Raw genomic sequence first — 20,038 nt, forward strand, 5'->3', positions numbered from 1 at the left:
ATAAATTCACGCCTATAATGACCACATAAAACTTCCTGAAAGTTCACTTTGGGGAAGAAGATAATTTCAGTCCCTGTAAAGAAAATGTTCTAACAAGTATCTTGGATATAAGAGGTCAATGAGGTTCTAACTTTAAGCCATCTGACATGTCCATCAACAAGCAGTTTAAACTAATCCAGTTTTAATTTGTGGTGTAAGAAAGCAGACAGCAGTTCCTTTAAAGTTCATTTCAGATGACTTAAGTGAAACCTGCTGTTCAAAGGACAGCCTTTTCTATCCCTAACCATGTGGGTAGAAAAATTGTGACTTTGCAAAAAGATCATTCTACTAATCTGGATTAATGACAGGCAGGTCCTTGACCAATCAGATCTTTTTTTGTAACTGGGTGACCTACCTGGTGGAAGATGGAAAGGCTGTTGATGTAGTCTACTTAGGCTTCAACAAAGCCTTTAACACTGTCTCCCACAGAATACGGCTGGAGAAGCTGGCAGCCCATAGCTTCTCTTTGTTGAGTAAAGAACTGGCTGGAGGACTGGACCCAGGAGTACTGGTGAATGGAGTTAAATCCAGCTGGCTACAGGCCACAAGGGATGTTCCCAAGGGTCGGTGCTGGGGCCTGTCCTCTCCAATATCTTTACTGACGACCTGGATGGGAGCATTGAGTGCACCTTCAGTAAGTTGGCAGTTGACACTAAGTTGGCAGGAAATGTCAATCTGCTCAGGGGTAGGAAGGCCCTACAGAGAGATCTGGACAGGCTGGGTCTCAGGGCTGAGGCCTATGGGATGAAGTTCAGTAAGACCCAGTGCTGGGTCCTACACTTTGGCTGGAGCTTTGGCCCTAGTCAATGCTACAGGCTTGGGATGGGGTGGCTGTAAAACTGTGAGGAAGAAATGGACCTAGGAGTGTCGGTCAACACATGGCTAAACGTGAGCCAGCAGTGTGCCCAGGTGGCCAAGAAAGCCAATGGCATCTTAGTACCAGAAATAGCTTTGCCAGCAAGAATAGGGAGGCAACTCTCCCTCTGTGCTCAGCTTGGTGAGTCTACATCTTGAGTACTGTGCGCAGTTTTGGACCTCTCACTACAAGAAAGACACTGAAGCTCTGTAGAGTGTCCAGAGAAGGGCACTGAAGATGTGAGGGCTCTGGAGCACAGGTCTTATGGGAAGTGGCTGAAGGAGATGGGGATGTTTAGTCTAGAGGAGAAGAGTGGATCTTAACGCTTTCTACAGCTCTGAAAGGAAGCTGTGGTTGTGTGGCCGTCAGCCTCTTCTAACAGTGACAGGACTAGAGGGAATGTCCTCAAGTTACGGCAGGGGAGCTCATGCTTCTTCTGCGTGCTTAGGCTTGAAGAAGAAAAGAGAACGTCTACAAGGGCATGCACTTGCATTCCACTACACCTTCAAGACCTCGTCAGATATGAATTCAGGCATGAGAAATATGGAATACGCTTGTCTCATACCTACACATGGCACACTGCAACTATTGCCTTGTTTTGGTTTGCTTTCCTTGTGATCCACAGGCCATTTAGCGTGGATATCATAAGAATATGGTAATTTGAATTACCATAAGAATAAGGTAATGTGTTTTTTTTTCCGGAAAAAGAAGACTAACATTTCCTAGTCTCAGATTTTAAAGCATTAAATTTAAATTTGGGCAATTAAAACATCTTTTAAATCTCTGGTCTAAGAATATCAGCTATTGGCATACTCAGAAGTTTCTATTATTAAATGTTCTGAATAATATGTTTGTGCTGAACACACTAAATAAACACTGTTTTAATATTGCTGGTTTTTATTATTGCTTCTATTCAGTTTGACAAAAAGTAGGTTCCTTTTCTGTAGAACTGTAGATCCCAAACGTTTATGAAATAAGGATTGTACCTTCATGTTTGTTACTTTCAAGTTACAGTACAATGAAGATGAAAATTTAAGTTCAATCTTGGATTATTTCTTTGCATCTTATTATCATATGCAAATACAAAAAAAAAAAAAATCAAATTAAAAAATAGTATATAAGATGGCTTTGTACACAAAACTAAATCTATAATGTATGCCCCTTCTCTACAAATGATGATGAGCTCAGAGCAGGCAGCGAGTTTTGAACCTTGAAGTAGTTTTTAAAATTCATGCAGTTAGATATAAAAAAGTTCTTAAATAAAAGTTATTTAGAGAATATATGAAAAATTTCTGAGCTCTCATTATGCAGCCACAGCACAATAACCACAGATCAAATTTTTGAAGACATTTAGAAGTCTGCTGTTTGATGATTTCAACTGGATTACTTCAGGTGGCTTAAGAACTCTAGTCTGTGTAGTGTCCAAATTGAAAAAGGATTTCTTTTTTAAGTAGTTAGTAAACAAAAAAAATCCAGCTATATATATATATATATATATATAAGTTGTACTTATATAAATTGTAATAAGAGTCAGTAAACATACATTTGTAGAAAAAAGAAACAGTTGCATAACTGTTGTTTCACAAGTAGCTTACTTTACTGTTTGGATAGATGATGCACAGTTAACAGAACGGTAACATTCTCACAAAAAGCTCATTGCTCATTCTATGATGGGAAAAAGTCAACTAACACTGTATGCTGAATTTATAATGTTTGGAACGCGATTAGGGAACCCAAAACGCAGAACTTCTTAGCAAAATCCTTGTACTGCTTCTGGTTTTGCCACACAGTTAGGCTTTTGAGGAGTGCTTTTGGATCAGCAAACCACTTTTAAAATCAACCATTGGTATGGAGAAATTTGAGTAAATTTAAAATAAATACTCTCTTTATGAATGAAGTCTTGTGTAATGTCTCCAGTTATTTATATACCTAGCTGTTTCAGCACAAAACTATGTACCAAAACTACAATTACTTCACTACACACACAAGAATGAAATTCACAGTCTTGTTTGCCCACAGCATGACATAGTTACAAGGCATTTCTTTTCAAAAGGAGAGCTAAATGTAGTGTTTTCATTTCTGGTTAAAGAACTGCATGCTAGAGAGCTTTCTTTATTATATGAAAGAGTCATCCACATACACACAACTGCTCTTACTAACCATCACTATTTACTTTTATTAATAAGTGCTATTTGAGCTAACAAATAAGAGGTTACTTTATAGAGTATTTTGAAATACGTGGATCTATAAATTCATCCTGTAGACGCCTTGTCATTCAAGACCTGAGAATTTCTGCAGGTATGCGGTTCACAAGTATACAAGGTGGCCTCCTCCCAGTCACACCTCAGCTCCACTGCAGAATGCCAGCACAGAGTCAGTGTCCTGCCCAGAAGAATTCAGTGGCAGATGGGGAAGAGAGTGGTAATGGAGATATAGATGGGCAACATTTTACAGGGTTTTGACTGTCCCTCAGTAATCTCTCATCTTTGAATGGTAATCAACTCACACATGATATCAAGCAGTGCTTAAGCAGTTAAGCACACAACTATTGACTACTTTCAGGCTTTGATTCAGTTTGGTACATATTTTGACCCTCTCTTTTCAACTTACCAACTATTGACACAAACAACCTTGCACACTATTTAAATAATTACACAATATTTCCCATGTAAGGAAGAAATTTAGATACAGGGGTTGTGAAAGACGGCTTTGGCTCAAGAATTTGGCTTATGGATATGGGCACAACGCTACTGCGGTTCAAGTGAACTACAGAGATCACAGAAGGAAACTTGGATGGACCTGCAGGACTTCTCAAGAGTCATAACTAAAGGATCTGCCCGAATGTCCCACTCCTCTTGAGGAAAAAACTGATATCAGAAATCACGCTTTCTTAGAACAACCTGAAATTTCATGCTGAAATGGATTTATAAATATCTACTTCTGACTGAGTTCTGAGATACAGAGAAGCCAGGTTTCATAATTAATATTTAGTTTTTGCACTATTTGCTTTTCTAATAGCACCAACATTATCTGTAGAATTTAGGTCCTTCCTGAGCAGCATTAATTCTCTGAACTCACTCTTTCAAAAATATTCCACAGACAAACCAATAAAATTATGTTTAACAGACTAAGTAAGATTGATGTGAGTAATGGTCTAAATCTTTTAATTCATCAGAGGTCTACCTGGTACATATTTTGTAGGGTTTATCATTAATTTACTTTAAAAATATTCAGATTAAGTTCTGTGAGAGCTGAGAGACAGCATTCTGCAAAATAATCTGAAGTAACCAAAGTGATATTTTAAATCTGTCATCAGTAGTTTCAAAAGGCTACTGTCATGATAATTGATTGCTGGAATGTAGTATTTCTCTCTTCCTCTATCTTTTATGCCAGTTAGAGGTACGGGAAAGCCTGTGATCAGTATTATCAATTTTATATCAGATTATGATTTCTCAGCTAACAATTTAGGACATTTGGTTTAAATGTACAAAAAAAACCCCAAACAACACAGATGTTTCTAGTAATTTCACTGGACAATGAAATTATGGCAAAGATAAAACTGTGACATGAGAATATCAGATATTTCTGTTTTAAAGAAAAAAATGGAAACTATGGGAAAAAAACTTCTTACCAAAACATCTAAGTGTGAAGTGTCACCTTTCTGCTACAAAACCATTGATGGTGAAAATAGTTTCTTGTCAGGCTATAATTTCATTCAAGGAAAGACTGAGTTGTGGTGAGCATACCTTGGCTCACCACAGTAGAGTACTGCTTGTCTATTTACTCACTATGTGGTATGGATATATTTTCTTTAAGAAGCCAAAAATTCCCTCTATAGCTAATGAAGATTAACAAGCATCTCTCACAAAAGGCTCACTCCATCCAAAATCTGAATTACTTCCTCTGTGAGCTACTAAGAAAACCTGACATGGCCAAGTTCCTAATTTAAATGCCTAAATTTGTAGGCTAAATTTAGGAACAATATCTGGGCAGCATTTGTGACAAACCGTAAAAGCTTAAGAGAATCAATGATGATAATGCAAGTTCTTATGTCTTAATGGCACAAAACAGACACTTTCAGAAAACTGATCAATCTACTATTAAGCAAATATGAAGACTTCATTTAAAGAAATCTAAAACTGAAAAATACTCAAATACATGCATTTTCTTTTCCCTCCCAGCTACTGACAGACTTTTGGATAACTACATGAATAGTTAAAAAAAAGTTTTCAGGTCACCTTGTAAGATATTGTTCTGTTAACATCGGTGTCTCAAAGCTTGCTGGAGACACAGACGGACTTGTTCAAGTCCAGGCAAGTTCTGTGCAGGGGCTGAGAAATCCTTTGTCTGGGAGACACAGATGGACAAGGCCAGGGGTAAGGAGAGAGAGATGAGCTGCAGCTAAATAGCTGTGAAGTGCTCTTTTGTTTGCACTTATCTCAGGATGATGGCCATCCCAGGGGGTACTCAATGACTCTTGCTCAAGGCCCATCTTGTCCCGTAGGCAGAACAAGTTGGATTAAAGAGGAATCGAAAACCATGAGGATAGGTTTTCTGGCAACAGGTTCCTGAAGAACAGGATTTCTGACAACAGATTCCTCAAGAAGTGATGCCTACATGCTGAAGTAGAAGAGGTCTGCCATCGGATTCGTCACACTACGGAATTGTTGCATGTTGATGAACTCTCCTGGGCCTGCTGCCTGAGCTGCTTCCTCCCGCATTGGCTCTGCGGCTGCCTGCTGCTACCTGCTTGCTGCCCAAGTCCGGCCACGCTGCTGCTACCCCTCCCTCCCCCCCATCTCCCGCTGCTTCTGCCTCGGACCTTCGAAACGTCTTGAAACGGGACGCTGCTGGATCCTGGTGGTGAGTATCCCCGCTTTACACAATTCTTGCTTCTTTCCTATCTTTTCTATCGCCCTCCTTCCCTTCCCCGTCTCCTTGATTAGGATTTGTAATAAACTGGATGGACTAACATATGAACCGTTATTTCTTAATCTCACGCCGAGTATACAGATATTAAAAGAACCTCATCTCCCACCTATAAATTGGAGCGAGACACACCTCTACCTGAAAATTTTATTTGTTGTTGACTAATTCTTTATTTTATTCACAAATGGAAGATAAGACCTTACATATGTAGTTATTACTGTGATTTTTCATCTTCTGGAAAAGGACAATTTACATATCATATATTGTAATATATCAACACTTGTTTTCTGAAAGAAAAATAAATGATCTATTAATAATAAGCCAGCAAAAGATACCTTGAGAGAGACTATGAGTGAAGACTTCATTTATAAATGTGTTTGTGTATAGATTTATTTGGATAAAAGAATTTTTAGGTATTCTTCCTAAAGGCTTAGAAAACCCTATTCCAAACCATCCTAATATTCTGAATAGATTTGGTATGAAACAGCCTCAAGTTGAACTAGGTGAAGTTTAGATTGGATATTAGGAAAAGTTAATAAAATAAAGGGTGGTTAAGCATTGGAACAGTCTGGAGTCGTCATCCCTGGAAATATTAAAGGAAGTTGTGGACACGGTGCTTAAGGACATGATTTAGTGGTGAACTTGGTAGCATTAGGTTGGTGGTCTTAAGGGTCTTCTCCATCTAAGCGGCTGGACTTAGTCAGTGATGGAATGTCTATATCTGCTACTTTACTCACAATAAAACAGTTTTCTAATGAAACATACAGAAATGGTTTTACTTTCAGTTTAAAATAAATGAACAGCAAATTTCATTACCTGACATCTTTTTCAAGTTCTGCAATGTGTTCCTTCTGTACACTTATTTGAGAATCTCTCTGTTGCACAGTTTCAATGAGGTATTTGTATGGCTGTTGTACTTGACTCAATAAAGAATTTGCTCTGTCAAGCTGACAAAGAAAAAAATTACTAATTTTTTTACTAATAAGGACAGTAACTTATTACTGAATCACAATTATTACCAGTTGCATAGTAATATAAAAACCAAACCCATTCTCTCAAAAAATGCCACAATCTATCTCCAAATTAGTATCTAGTAAATTACCTTCTTCCTTGTATTCTAATTTTTCTATATTTTCACTACAATCATGCTACCACTATCTATATTCTCCTAATGTGCATTTTCAAGAGTTTTAATTTAACAGCTTTCACTGATGGAAGAAAAAAATGAGAATAAACAAAGCCTCTGTTTGTTCACCTTACTGACCACATGTGACATTTGGAATGGAATTGAATCTAAATAAAAATGCAGTAATAATGGAAGAGAAGTCCCATTTTCTTTTATCGATAACTGTATAGAAACATCCAATAGGATGTTTAACGGAGTAGTTTAAAAGACTTCTCATTCCTATAACGTAGGAAACAAAGCCTTCCTAGTCTTACATCCTACACAAATAAAGATCACTAGGAATAAAAACCAAATATTAGCTTATGCTGTTACAAACCATATAACAACATAATTCACTAAATACAGAATTCGTAATTTACTAAATTACTAATTTACTAATAGATAATTAAGTTCAAACGTCAAGATTTAGCAGTTTAATCTGCTGGAATACGCACAAGTCAAGAACATCAACTAGATTTAAAAGAAAATATACCAATTTTTTTAAATTTTGATGTGAACATGCCTAATGGGAAGCTTAACCATTTCCAATGTATTTCTTCAATTAATTAAAAATTTCTGAATAGATAAACAATCTGCATTTGCCAAATCGTTGTTCCAAGCAAGCAGGAAAAAAAGACCCTACAATAACAACAAAAAACCCCCACCATCCTATTAAACTAGCCTAAGGAGTAATTTCAGGACTTTAAGGTCAGATTTTTCTCTCAGTCCCCATTTTCAAAACATGAGGCTGTTGCCTGAGTTCTTTACTTTCTTCCTCTGATTCCCTTATATTTTATTGCAGTTTTTCTTCTGTTCTCTTAGTCAAATGTGCAAAGAACTTATAATCCAATGGTTTGTATTTACTAAAAAAAGACATTTAGACAAAACTGTCATCATTCATCTTTGTGACCTTGCTAAAAGGGGAGTTAACTTCACATTTTAAAAAAGTGGAAAGAGAGAAAGTAGCACTGCACATCTTAAAAGTCATATAAATCTTTAAGTATTACTTAAATACATTATTTAGGGAAGTTACTCTAGTCTGCAGAGAATTAAAAATAAAAGGCGATCATCTTTTTGATGAAATAAATTACCTTCAGTAAATTGATAATCAACAACAAAATAAATTAAGCTATTAGGTTTCTGAGAGTGGAAGGTATCAAAAAAGATCTATATCGGGAAGACAACAGAAGGAGTCTTTACATGACAAAGAGATAATTTTGAGACATGGAATATCAATCTCCAGGCTGGCCTAAAATTTCAGCATAAAACCCTAGGACTGCCTTTAAAGAAGAAACAAAATCCAACATTTCTTGTTCAGACAGTCACATTCCAGATAACCTAAAAAACTTCAAAAGCTGCTTGGTGTGAAGTTCCTCAGTATTTTCAAGTACTTTGGTGGGAAATAACAAGTCTTGCAAGCTTGTTTTGATGCTGCTAAACTCATTGGTTCTTTTGCTAATTTTACTAGCTAGAATGTATCACATTTAGTAAAAAAAAGGCTGTCCCTTTCCATCATGGTGTTTTGCTATTTTTATTCTATGCACTTCGAAGAGATCATCATCATTAAACTGGAATACATTAAGCACCAAATGCATGTATTGGATAAATTTTTACTTATACATACATATGTATATGAATTAACCATTATCCTTGAGTAAAAAGCATTATTTTTTTTGTAAGCAACTCTGATTTCTACCTTAACGTACAAGATTCTTACATATTCAGTCTTTTAGGATCTGAGACTTGAAGACCCCATACAGTAAAATAAAGCCTGAAATGGTATAATGGGATCAACTGATTAGTTTTCTTCAGCAGCTGAACTTTTACATTGGGTTCCAACTTCCAAGCAAGCACGCTGCTTAGCATAGTTCCATCAAATGAATGAATCTAAGGAGGAGTGTGTATTTTCTTCTTGGTTACATGAAACTTTTTGAGGAGATCAACACAAAAGCTTTTCTATATAGCTCCCTTTCTATAAGAACTTAGCAATACTTCTTTGAGGATACTCCATAAAAAGAATCTTACAAAGAACACTTACTGTAGTTTTCATAATCTCCCTCCTTTCATATAGTTTTAGAAAGTTTGTATCATAACTACTACAGAACAATCCCAATACTTAATCTGAGTTCAAAACAAAAGTTGGTCCAATCATTTTTGTCATCAACATTCAATCTGTGTTCTAGATTCCACGTAGATGTCTTAACTAACTGCCAATGAAAAGAATAATGGACTACCTGAGCTTGATGTAGATTGGTTTGGTCTCTGAAACAATCAATAAATAAAGCAGGTACCATCAAGTAAAAAGTCATCCTAGCTCAGGGGATGCAGTAGAAATAGCAAACTGAATTTTAAGAAATAAAAATCATAAAGATAACGACAACTTGCATAAGATATGAAATACAGATAATTTACAAGAGAAGTTAGTTTTGTGGGAAAAGTTGATACTAGTAGACAAATTACTGTTAATAAGCAGCAAATAAACCCTAGAAACACACAACCCACAATTGCAGAGATACAATAAAACTGAATATAATTTTGAAGAAAACACAATTTTCAGTAATGCTTTTGTCCTCTGCTTGAAAAGTCAGATCGTTAGTTTGTACACAAGAACAGCGAGCTACTTCCTAGCCCATAAATAAGTGTAAAAATTCTGTATGTATATTGAGTGGCAAGCAGAATGGTTGAAATAATACATATGAAACTAAAAATCCAATAATCATACGTTAAAAAAATAAAAATGAAGCATTTACACATTAATGCCAAATATGAATTAAATAGAAAGCAAGTTTTAAAAGATTTATTATTTAACCTCGTAAGAACTTAACAGGCTTAGTAGCTGCTGTGCATTAGCTAAAATCTGTAAGATATTTAATTTATTACTGAGTCATATCCTGATTTAAAATGCACAATTACATTATAAAAGATCAAGAAAAGGCTACATAACATCCCATGAAAATTCTTCTATTCTTCCTAAAAAAAAAAAAAAAAGGGTTGAAGTTGTTCTAATGGAATTTTGCAGGAATTTGAATGAAAGTCTGTAATTCTAAATCTTTCATTACTGCTCTAGAAACAAATGTAAAACTGCAGCAGGTAAGAAAAAAGTCTACAAAAGTGGAAGCTAGACATTTAAATGGAGAATAAAGCACAGATTTTATTAATGATTAAGAAAACTATCAAGGATAACACTGGATTCACCAATGCCCCTGAATCTTCAAGTCAAGAACATATGGCAGATATGTTTTACTCATTCCTAACATGTATCTGGAAGAATGTATTAAAAAAAAAAAAATCTAGTATTAGCTAAAAATAAATAAATAAACATTCACTGTTGACATGTATTTGATTAAAATTAAATTAGATATACGTGATTACCTATATAAAAACAAACACGTAAGTACACATGTATTTTTAAACATGCAGACGATTCCAATATCTGTATGTGAAGTACTTACATTGAATCACAGAATCACAAGTTTGGAAAGGGCCTACAAGATCATCTAAGTCCAACCGTCCTCCCATCACCATTGCTACCACAAGCACTAAACCATATCTCATAGCTCCTCATCCAGGCGCCTCTTGAACACTGCCAGGGACGGCGACTCCACCACCTCCCTGGGCAGCCATTCCAGTGCCTGACCACTCTCTGAGAGAAGAAGTTTCTCCTCATGTCTAACCTAAATCTCCTCTGGCACAACTTGTGGCCACTTCCTCAGGTCCTGTTTGTTGCCTAGGAGAAGAGGCCAAATCCCTCCTCATCACAGCCTCCTTACATGAAGCTGTAGAGTGCAATGAGGTCTCCTCTGAGCTTCTTCTCCAGACTGAACAATCCCAGCTCTCAACCTCTCCTTAGAAGACCTGTGCTCCAGACCCCTCATCAGTTTCACTGCCCTTCTCTGGACACATTCCAGGGCCTTGATGTCTTTCTCGTAGTGAGGGGCCCAAAACTGAACACAGTGCTCAAGGTGTGGCCTCATCAGTGCAGAATACAGGGGGATGATTACCTTCTTGCTCCTGCTGGCTACACCATTTGTAATGCAGGCCAGGGTAGTTATCCTAATTTATAATTACTGTTAAAATAAAAACAAAAAAACAAAAAAAAAAAACTACCACATATCCAAAGCAGGTAGCCTTGAAATTTCATATGGTGGCACTACCTGACAGCAAATCAAGACAGAGTTCCTTGGTTGCTAAGAGAAACTGGTAAGATAATCTTAAAAATATTTCAAAAAATTAGTTCAGCTTAATTGAGGAAGATTGCAAAATGATCATTTTACAATGTTTATTTGACAAGTCAGTGTAATATGCAATTTCAGCTATTACGTCCAGATGTATTATGAAATTTAACACATTATAATACCTCAAAAAAATTAAACTTTTTTTTTTTAACAGCTTATATCAAACGTTCCTTAGATTTGTATATTTGAAAGACTCAAAGTAGAAGAGGATTTAGAAAAATATCTTCAAATGTGATTTAAGGGCAGAGCTTTGTAAAATATAATGAAATATTTACTGAACAAACTAGTTTGGCTAGCTGGTTTTCTGTTCAGAAATCAGAACGTTGTCTGTCTGGTCTACATTCCTGTTTAGCCTACAAAGTAATCCCGTTTTTGATCTTCATTTCAAAATACAATATAAACTTCTTTCATAACATTCACCATGGAGTTTTGGTTAATTATGAGGCTTTTTTTTTATTAAAAAAAACATCAAATAGATAATAAACAGTGTTTAGAAAATATTCCATTTTATGTACAGCTGTTCCACTATGTTTATAGTTTCTACACTTTTTTTTTTAGCAATAATTTACCTCTTGTGAAATCTGTGTTACTTGTTCCTTCTGATGTTCCAGATCTTTTACAAGCAACGAGTTTTGCTTTTCTAGCTGCAGTAGCCTTCTTGCCAAGTGAACACTGTGCCAAGAAAAACAAGCTCAAGTTGATTTTTTTCAAACTATGCTAAATAAATTCTCACAATTGTACTTCAAAACTTGATTGCCTTAATTTTATACTAATACATAAACTATACAGTGAGACCATGCATAATCAAAGCTAACAATGAAAACATTACAGACTTCAACAGCACTGAAATAGCATTCCTGTAGTGACACCATATTAATATTTCTTAAAAAGTCATTATTTATATTATTTGTAAAATACTTTATAATTGCAATAATCATGTCAGGATATTTCAACTAATCATGAATATTTACTTTTTTTAAGCTACTTTAAGGAATCACCATAAGTGCCATCTGCTTAAGTCAGTTTTAAAAATACATACAACGTATATCTTGTAGAAAAGCAACAAAAAATGAAATACTTGATCATTTTCTAAACAGACAAAATCATTTTGTCTGACATCTACTGTGCTAGTTAAATGTCATTACCACTTTATTATTATTATTTTTTAAATAAAAAAATAGATCCACAAAAGAATTATTCAGCTGTGTAAGTTGAATAAATTCTTGCATATTTCATGTCCAATATTAGAAGACTCCATCATCAATTCAATAGCATAGTTCCATAGACAGTAATGGGAAGATTTCACATACCTGGAAAGAGGCTTTGGAATTATATCTAACCCAGTCTTTCAATTTGTTATTACAGTCACTTAGCCCTATTCAATAGACAGGAGAACCTGAACATATTCCACTAAAACAGACTCTTGGATGCGCTGAAATGTACTCAACTTCACTGTCTGTACTAATCAGAATTGATTACAATGGCTGGATACAAAGTCTCTGTCCTAAGCCTATGGTCAGATAGCTAAATTTGTATTTAGATATTTATATTTATCCTGTAACAAGTCCTGTCATCTTTGCAGCATTCAGCAGCTTGGTAACTGACTGTAAAAAGATATACAACTCAAGAAAGTATCACTGTATGCCTCCATATTTAAGTAATCTAGCTACAAATCAACATACTTATCCCTTTACGTGCCTTAACCACTGAAATAACAGCTCTATACAACAATCTATTGCTTCAGTCAAATGCATGCCATTTTTTTCCAAAACATCTACATTGAAGAAAAGAGAGGAGTCACTCCAGTTCAGATCTTAGAATTAATGTATACCTTCCATACACTGAAAATGTGTACCTAAGTCAACAAATAAAAAAATAACAAGCTTTGGACTATGATGCTGAAGATGTAAGAGTATAAGTGGTTTAGAGCTGACCAACTGGGAGGTTTTATTTGTTTTTAAGTTGAGGATTAAAGTTAGATGTAAAGCTAGATCAGTATGTATTCTTTCTGAGAAAATTTGAGAAGTCATATTCACCACCTCCCCCTCTGTAAAAATGAACATACTTCTAGATTTGGTAGAACTGTTGATTTTAATTTCTTGATATTCTGTGTTACAATCCTACTCTCACACAGATTCTCTTTCACCTTTTGTGAGACAAATGACCTGAAATTGGCAATAGCACTCACTAGAATGTTGGTTCTCTCTCAGTTCCTCCAGAAAGAGTATCAGACTGTATAAACATTAACTGAGAAAAACAGCCTTCCCCAAGCTAGTTTTTCTGATTTTAGCTTACGAGTTATGAGATGTGCATGAGGATCCCATCTAGCAAAAAAACAGAAGACAAACACTTCTGTAATATATCTAGTCAGGGATCTTACATTAGACATTTTACATCTTACATTAATGCTTGGAGCGCAAGGGGAAACAGCGATACCTTCCCATTGCAACATGGGGAATGTAGAATCATAGAAATCATTAAAGTTGCAAAAAAAAAATAATCAAGCCCAACTGTCAACCTATCATAACCACACGCACTAACCCATGTCCTTAAGTGTCACATCTATACATATGTAGCCCATCATACTTATTCCACTTACAACTGTTCAGTGAACTTGATCGGAATGTGCAAGGATTTAAAGATAAGCCCAAGTAACTATGTTAAGTATGCTTTTCGGTTTGTTTTTTTTTCAAGTAGCTTAAATTTAAAACATAAAAAGGACAAAGGTCCTTGAATGTGTAAATCTAAACTGAACCTAATATGGTGAGGAAAAAAAAAGAAAACTCAGAAAACTTCTGAAATTTTAAGAAGTTCTCAGAAATTGGCATTTCCAAAAATAAAGTTCTGGACATTTTTTTATTCCACTGTAACAGAAACTAAACTCAAGAATGTGGTAATCCCAAACAGTTTTTAGGCACAGTGGAGGAGTTAATTTGGGCCAACAACCATTGCTAGTAAGTCATTCATGTGCAGCTAACCTACACTGAGAATTCAGTTTTGTGAAAGTGTGCTACTACATGCTATTTCATCTCAATGCTCGAGAATGTTCCCAGAAATACTTAATTTACTAGTATGGGTGTATGGCACTTACATGCAAATACATGAGATAGTTGTTTCTGGCAAGTAAAAGCAAAAAAGTATAGACACTGTCATGCTTGAATAGACAGCTTTGCCTTTTTTCTAGAATTCTACTTAAGAGGGCTGCTCCAAAAGCAACGCACCTTTTTTTTATTATATTGTCTCACAGCGACAGAGGCAAATGGTGGTATGGCAGAAGAACACTGCCATCAATATTAAGTTCCATTTTGTTCCCACACAACAGATGGCAGCAGAGGGGCAGTCTGACAAAATGGAGTCTGATGTGGGAGTGCATATAAAGCAAAGGTGTGGAACCAAATTCCTCCACAAGGAAAAAAAAAAATAAAAATCATAGCCACTGACATTAATCGACACTTGCTGAATGTTTACAGAGATCAAACACTGGATTTGAGCACAGTTTCAGCAGTGATGACAGTGACACTAGGTCACCTCCAAAATGATGGCTGATGAAACAGTATGATGAGGCATACAAATGCTAAAGAGCAAATTAAGCTATGCCAAACTTAAGTACTGCATAAAATCTTCATGATCCTTACAGCAATATGTAACTCAATACACGACAGGTCTGAATCTGATAGACAATACTGACAACATTTACTAAATTGGAAAAGGTCTTAAGCAATTGAATTTGCTCTGAGCAGGGTGCTGGACTCCACTAAGTTCCACATGTTCCTTTCAGCCTAAATCATCCCACCATTACATGATTTTGATCTTAGGTTATGTTTTCCTTTTATATTATTTGGGTATATTTTAAACAACTGCAGAGTATTTTTTTTGCTGTCACAGTTGAAAAATAGTATAAATCATGTCAAATATTGTAGATAAACCTACATTCCCTATCCTTCACAATGAGCTGTAGCCTTTATGCACACAGTGAACTATTTGAATGTCACCATTATTTCTTAAAGACAATGTGTTGTATAAATTTATTATTTAAAAATGATTATGACCAAAAGGTACGTTATTTGGTCTACATGTTATTTTAATCTATTAATCAAATGGTATCAGAGAAAACTGAAAAACGTAACTGAAATCAAATGCTGTGTATGTAAAGATAAAACGATGCTCTTAAACTTTACTGTTCTTAATTTCCTGAAAGATATGTATTAAATACAGTACGTTATCTTCATCCCATTTCTGTATTCTTAAGTAATTAAGAAACTAGTCATTTTAGTTAACATAAAGAGGTTTTTAAGATTAAACATGCTGTATCTCTCTTCATCTACTACTTTGTCTTGAATGAGTAAATTCAGAAAAGGCACTTGTTTACCTTTGCTTTAGTCGTCTTTTGGCTGTTGTAGGAACATTAGCACCATACCCATATGAGAAGAGAACTCTTTCAGCTTCAACTTCATTTTCCACTGCAGAAAATTGCAGAAAGGTACTATTAGTAAGGTGTCCTTGGAAGAAAATAATTAGAATGCAAGAGCTTATTAAGTTACACATATGCCTTTTTTTCCTAGAACCTACATTTTCAGGTGTGAACTGCTATAGCCTCTGGTGCTTCAGTGGAAGAGTTTTGTTTACTATTAGCACTGACACAGTGCCATACATTCATGTTATGATACAGGCAGACTTCTCACTTTAAAAAAAACAATTTATATTAAGAAATAATACAAAAGCAAGATAAAAATTCAGTGACCTTTCATATTCATATGCATGGTAACAAAATAGTAGTAGTAGAAATTTACAGTAAAAAGTTGGTTGGTGATTTTTTTCCCATAAATAATTCATTTTTTGTGTATTCATGAGGCAGCAGAGGAAGATAAAATCAGGTAGTGTTTAAGACAAATAGAAATAAGCAAGTCCATGGGATCAGAAGAGACAAATTCAAGGTTGCTGAGGAAACTGATGTCACTGTGTCTCAATCATTTTTGAAAGACTGTCGCATTCAAGTATTTCTTATTGTCTGCAGAAAACAGATACTGTACCCGTCTTCAAGGATGGCTAGAATGAATGAGAAACTAGTCAGCCTCATACCAGCCTCTCAAATTCCAAGCATGGACAAATAGGTGGTTAGAACAGCTAGCAAAAAGAAATCATGTCTGACTAATTTAATACTCTTTTGTGATTAAACAAATGGTCACACCTTGACTAGGGTGAAGACAAAACCTTTGTACAGTCTCTCATAGCCAAGTCTCTCTTAAAGCCAAGCAAGGTATGGACTAGGACCTTTGGACTCAAATAATGGTCATTAGTCATACAGAGTCCAACTGATAGTCATTTACTATTGGAATCTCTCATGTTAATACCATTCAAAATCTTTACTAAAAATGCAGACAGTAGGATATTGTGCACCTTCAGAATGTTTCATAAAGCTAGCAGCTTAGGGAAGTGGTACGACAGATCAACAGGGGGACAGAGCTGCTAGTCAGAGGGACCTAAAAAGGCTGGAGAAAAAAAAGTGTACGAAAAATAACATTAAGTTTAAGCAAAAGCAAATACAGAATCTCACATCTGGGACCTAGATGCTAACACAGTTTGGGGATTGACTGACTATAAAACATTTTGCAGAAAAAGATCCAAGGGTTCTAGAGGACAAGCTGATCACAAATTGCCTTGTAGCAAAGGACAACTACATCCAAGGCTGTATTAGCAAGAGCACAGATGGATGGTCGAAGAAGGCAATCCTCCCCATCTACTCAGTATTTCTGAGGCCACATGTGGCTATGCTTAGTTTTGGGCTTCCTGGTGCACAAAAGATGTTGATGTATTGGAGGAAGTCCAGCAGAGAGTCACCAGGACAATGAGAGCACTAGAGCATGTGACATACAAGTTCAAGCTTAGAAGAGATCTTCTGTCCCACTACCAGATGGGAAACTACAGTAAAAACAGGAGACAGACTCTTCTCAGAAGTGTACGGTGACTGGGACAAGCGGCAATCCTTCTTTTAGGTAACAAGTTCAATACTGTATTTCTCAGAAAAACGTCAAGGAAATCCTACCCTATAAATGAGTATCTACCAGTAATATACACATAAAAGTCATATCAGGAAAACAACATAGCATGTACCAACCCAAAATAATCTCTACCAGGATATGCTTGTGTTACCTTTTTTTTCTGGGCTCTTCACCTGACTCTGCGGTATACGATAAACATTTACTAATTAGGGACACACTCATTAATTTCATTCTTAAAGTGTGATTGAGAGGATACAGATAGCCTTAATTATTTTTCTTAAAAAGATGCCAACCAGTAAAAAACAAGGAAGTCATAGAATCACCATGGCTGGAAAAGACCTCCAAAATCATCCAGTCCGACTGTCCACCAGTATGTTTCTACTAAACCACTTCCCCTAGTACAATATCTAAATGTTTCTGAAACAATCTCAGGGACGGTGATTCCACCAGCTCCCTGGGCAGCCCTGTCCAGCACCTGACCACTCTTTCAGAGAAGAAATTTTTCATATCATCCAACCTGAATATCCCCTGCTATAACTTGAGGCCATTCCCTCCAGTCCTATCACTGGTTACATGACAGAAGAAGCCAAGGCCCACCTTACCACAACTTCCTATCAGTCACAGAGAGCAATATGAAGTGCTCTGTGAGCCTCTTCTCCAGACTGAACAATCCCAGCTCTCTCAGTAACTCCACATAAGACCAGTGCACCAGATCCCTCATAGCGTCTGCCCTGCTCTGGACACGCTCCAGGGCCACGATGTCTTTCTTGTAGTCTTGGGCCCAAACCTGAACACAGTACTTGAGGTGCGGCCTCACCAGAGCGAAGTACATAGGGATGATCACTTCCCTGCTCCTGCTGGCAACACTATTTCTGATACTAGCCAGGATGCCACTGGCCTACTTGGCTATCTTGAATGTTCTGACTTAATAGGGACCTCTAAGTTACAATCCCCCTGCTATAGGCAGGGACACCTCCTTCTTGACCAGTGGCTCAAAGCCCCATGCAGCCTGGCCATGAATGCCTCCAGGGAGGGGGAATCCTCTGGGCAACCTGTTCCACTGTGTCACAATAAAGAATTTCTTCCTAATATCTAGTTCAAATCTATCTTCTTCCAGTTTAAGGCCATTTCCCCTTGCCTTGTTGCTGCATGTCCTTATAAAAAGTCCCTCCCCAGCTTTCCTGTAGGCCCCCTTCAGGTACTGGAAGGCCACTATAAGATCTCCCCAGAGCCTTCTCTTCTCCAGGCGTAAGAGACCCAGTTCCCTCTTCCTGCCCCTGGCGGGGGGGTGCTCCAGCCCTCTGATCATCTTTGTGGCCCTCCTGTGGACATGCTCCAAATCTCCATGTCCTTCATGCGTTGGGATACTCAGATCAAATAATCAAAATAAAATACCTAGTCTAAAACTAAAATTTTCCAATGTGAATATTTTACATTGAAAAAGAAAAAGAGAGAAATGCCAAGAAAGCTTATTGTAATTCACATGGAATATGTTATTCATGCACTTCAGCAAGGGCGTTGGACTAGAAGATCTCAAGAGGTCCCTTCCAACCCCTACAATTCTGGGATCCTGCAAAATCATTCAGTTGCTGTAAGGAGTGGCTATATAAATTCTTGATCGTTTCCTGAAGAGGCTGTTTCATGTTACTTCGATATTTATAAAGTGAAGCATACTGATGAGGGAATAAACGATAAAAATGCAGTGATCCCTTCCACATTTACATTCTCTGAAGTAAGATCATATAGTTACATGACAAAATCCACCTCACATATACAAATACAAAGCTTTCTAAGAGGTCCACAAAATTTGATGATCAACCCCTCAAACTCCAACACTCCTAAACAACAGAAACAACAGTGAAACAACAGAGGCTTCATAACCCACAGAAAGGGAAAAAGACTTATCACACTGAAATGTGAAGACACGATCACAAGACTAAAAAGCAAAATCTTGTTCTCATTATAGCTTATAGGAAATTCCCACTGTCTTCCACATTGTGCATCAGCCTATATAACATTCTTTGAAAGACTGGAAAATTTCTAGAATGCCTTAAATTTGAAAATCACGTAGTTTTCCTTCATTCAAATATTTTTTTGACCTTCTGTTATGACATGTAAATGCCAGGTCTTAATTTAGGAAGTAGGAGAAAGTATGTCTGTATTCTCCTTCAAATATTTTGAAAAGAAGTAAGGCTTTTACTTTCTCTGATTTACCTCAGAACTTCAACTTAGTGCTGGAATTCTGTCATAAGTATTACTTCTAACTTTCAATGTCAAAGATACAATAGTAAGAATAAGCAATTATATTAGTTATATAAAATAAGCAATATATTGAAATAATCAGAACACCATAGATTAGTTTACGTTTGAAAAGACCTCAAAGATCATCGAGTCCAACCACAACCTAACCATACTACCCAAACTCTAACAACCCTCTGCTAAAGCATGTGCCGGACTACCACATCCAAACTGTTTTTAAGCACATCCAGGGATGGTGACTCAACCACCTCCCTAGGGAGCCTATTCCAGTGCTTAACAACTCTTTATGTAAAGAATTGTTTCCTGATATCCAATCTAAACTTACCCTGGTGCAACTTGAGGCCATTTCCCCTCATCCTGTCACCAGCGAGAAGAAAACCAACCCCACTCTCGCTGTAAGCACCTTTCAGATATTGGAAGAGAGCAATAAGGTCTCCCCTCAGCCTCCTTTTCCCAGACTAAACATCCCCAGTTCCTTCAGTCACTTCTTGTTGGGCATATTCTCCAAGCCCTTCACAAGCCTTGTTGCCCCTCTTTGGACCTGCTCCAGCACCTC

General features: G+C 36.6%; 2 protein-coding genes across 5 annotated transcripts in view; both read right to left on the reverse strand.

The window, feature by feature from the left end:
- The window catches only part of LOC128092111 (uncharacterized), a 726,933-nt gene that overhangs the window by 590,690 nt on the left and 116,205 nt on the right, over positions 1-20,038 (reverse strand). The window lies entirely within an intron of this gene.
- The window catches only part of PIBF1 (progesterone immunomodulatory binding factor 1), a 135,263-nt gene that overhangs the window by 22,790 nt on the left and 92,435 nt on the right, over positions 1-20,038 (reverse strand). For all 4 annotated transcript variants that reach the window (XM_052705586.1, XM_052705584.1, XM_052705585.1 and 1 more), the window contains 3 exons: positions 15,594-15,684; positions 11,794-11,896; positions 6,641-6,771 (listed from right to left, as the gene is read on the reverse strand). In XM_052705586.1, the coding sequence (XP_052561546.1) occupies positions 6,641-6,771; positions 11,794-11,896; positions 15,594-15,684 (325 nt within the window). The remainder of the gene's footprint in view (positions 1-6,640; positions 6,772-11,793; positions 11,897-15,593; positions 15,685-20,038) is intronic.

The sequence above is a fragment of the Tympanuchus pallidicinctus genome, unplaced genomic scaffold, assembly GCF_026119805.1.
Source record: "Tympanuchus pallidicinctus isolate F22 unplaced genomic scaffold, pur_lepc_1.0 scaffold6, whole genome shotgun sequence".
NCBI classification, from domain to species: Eukaryota; Metazoa; Chordata; class Aves; order Galliformes; family Phasianidae; genus Tympanuchus; species Tympanuchus pallidicinctus.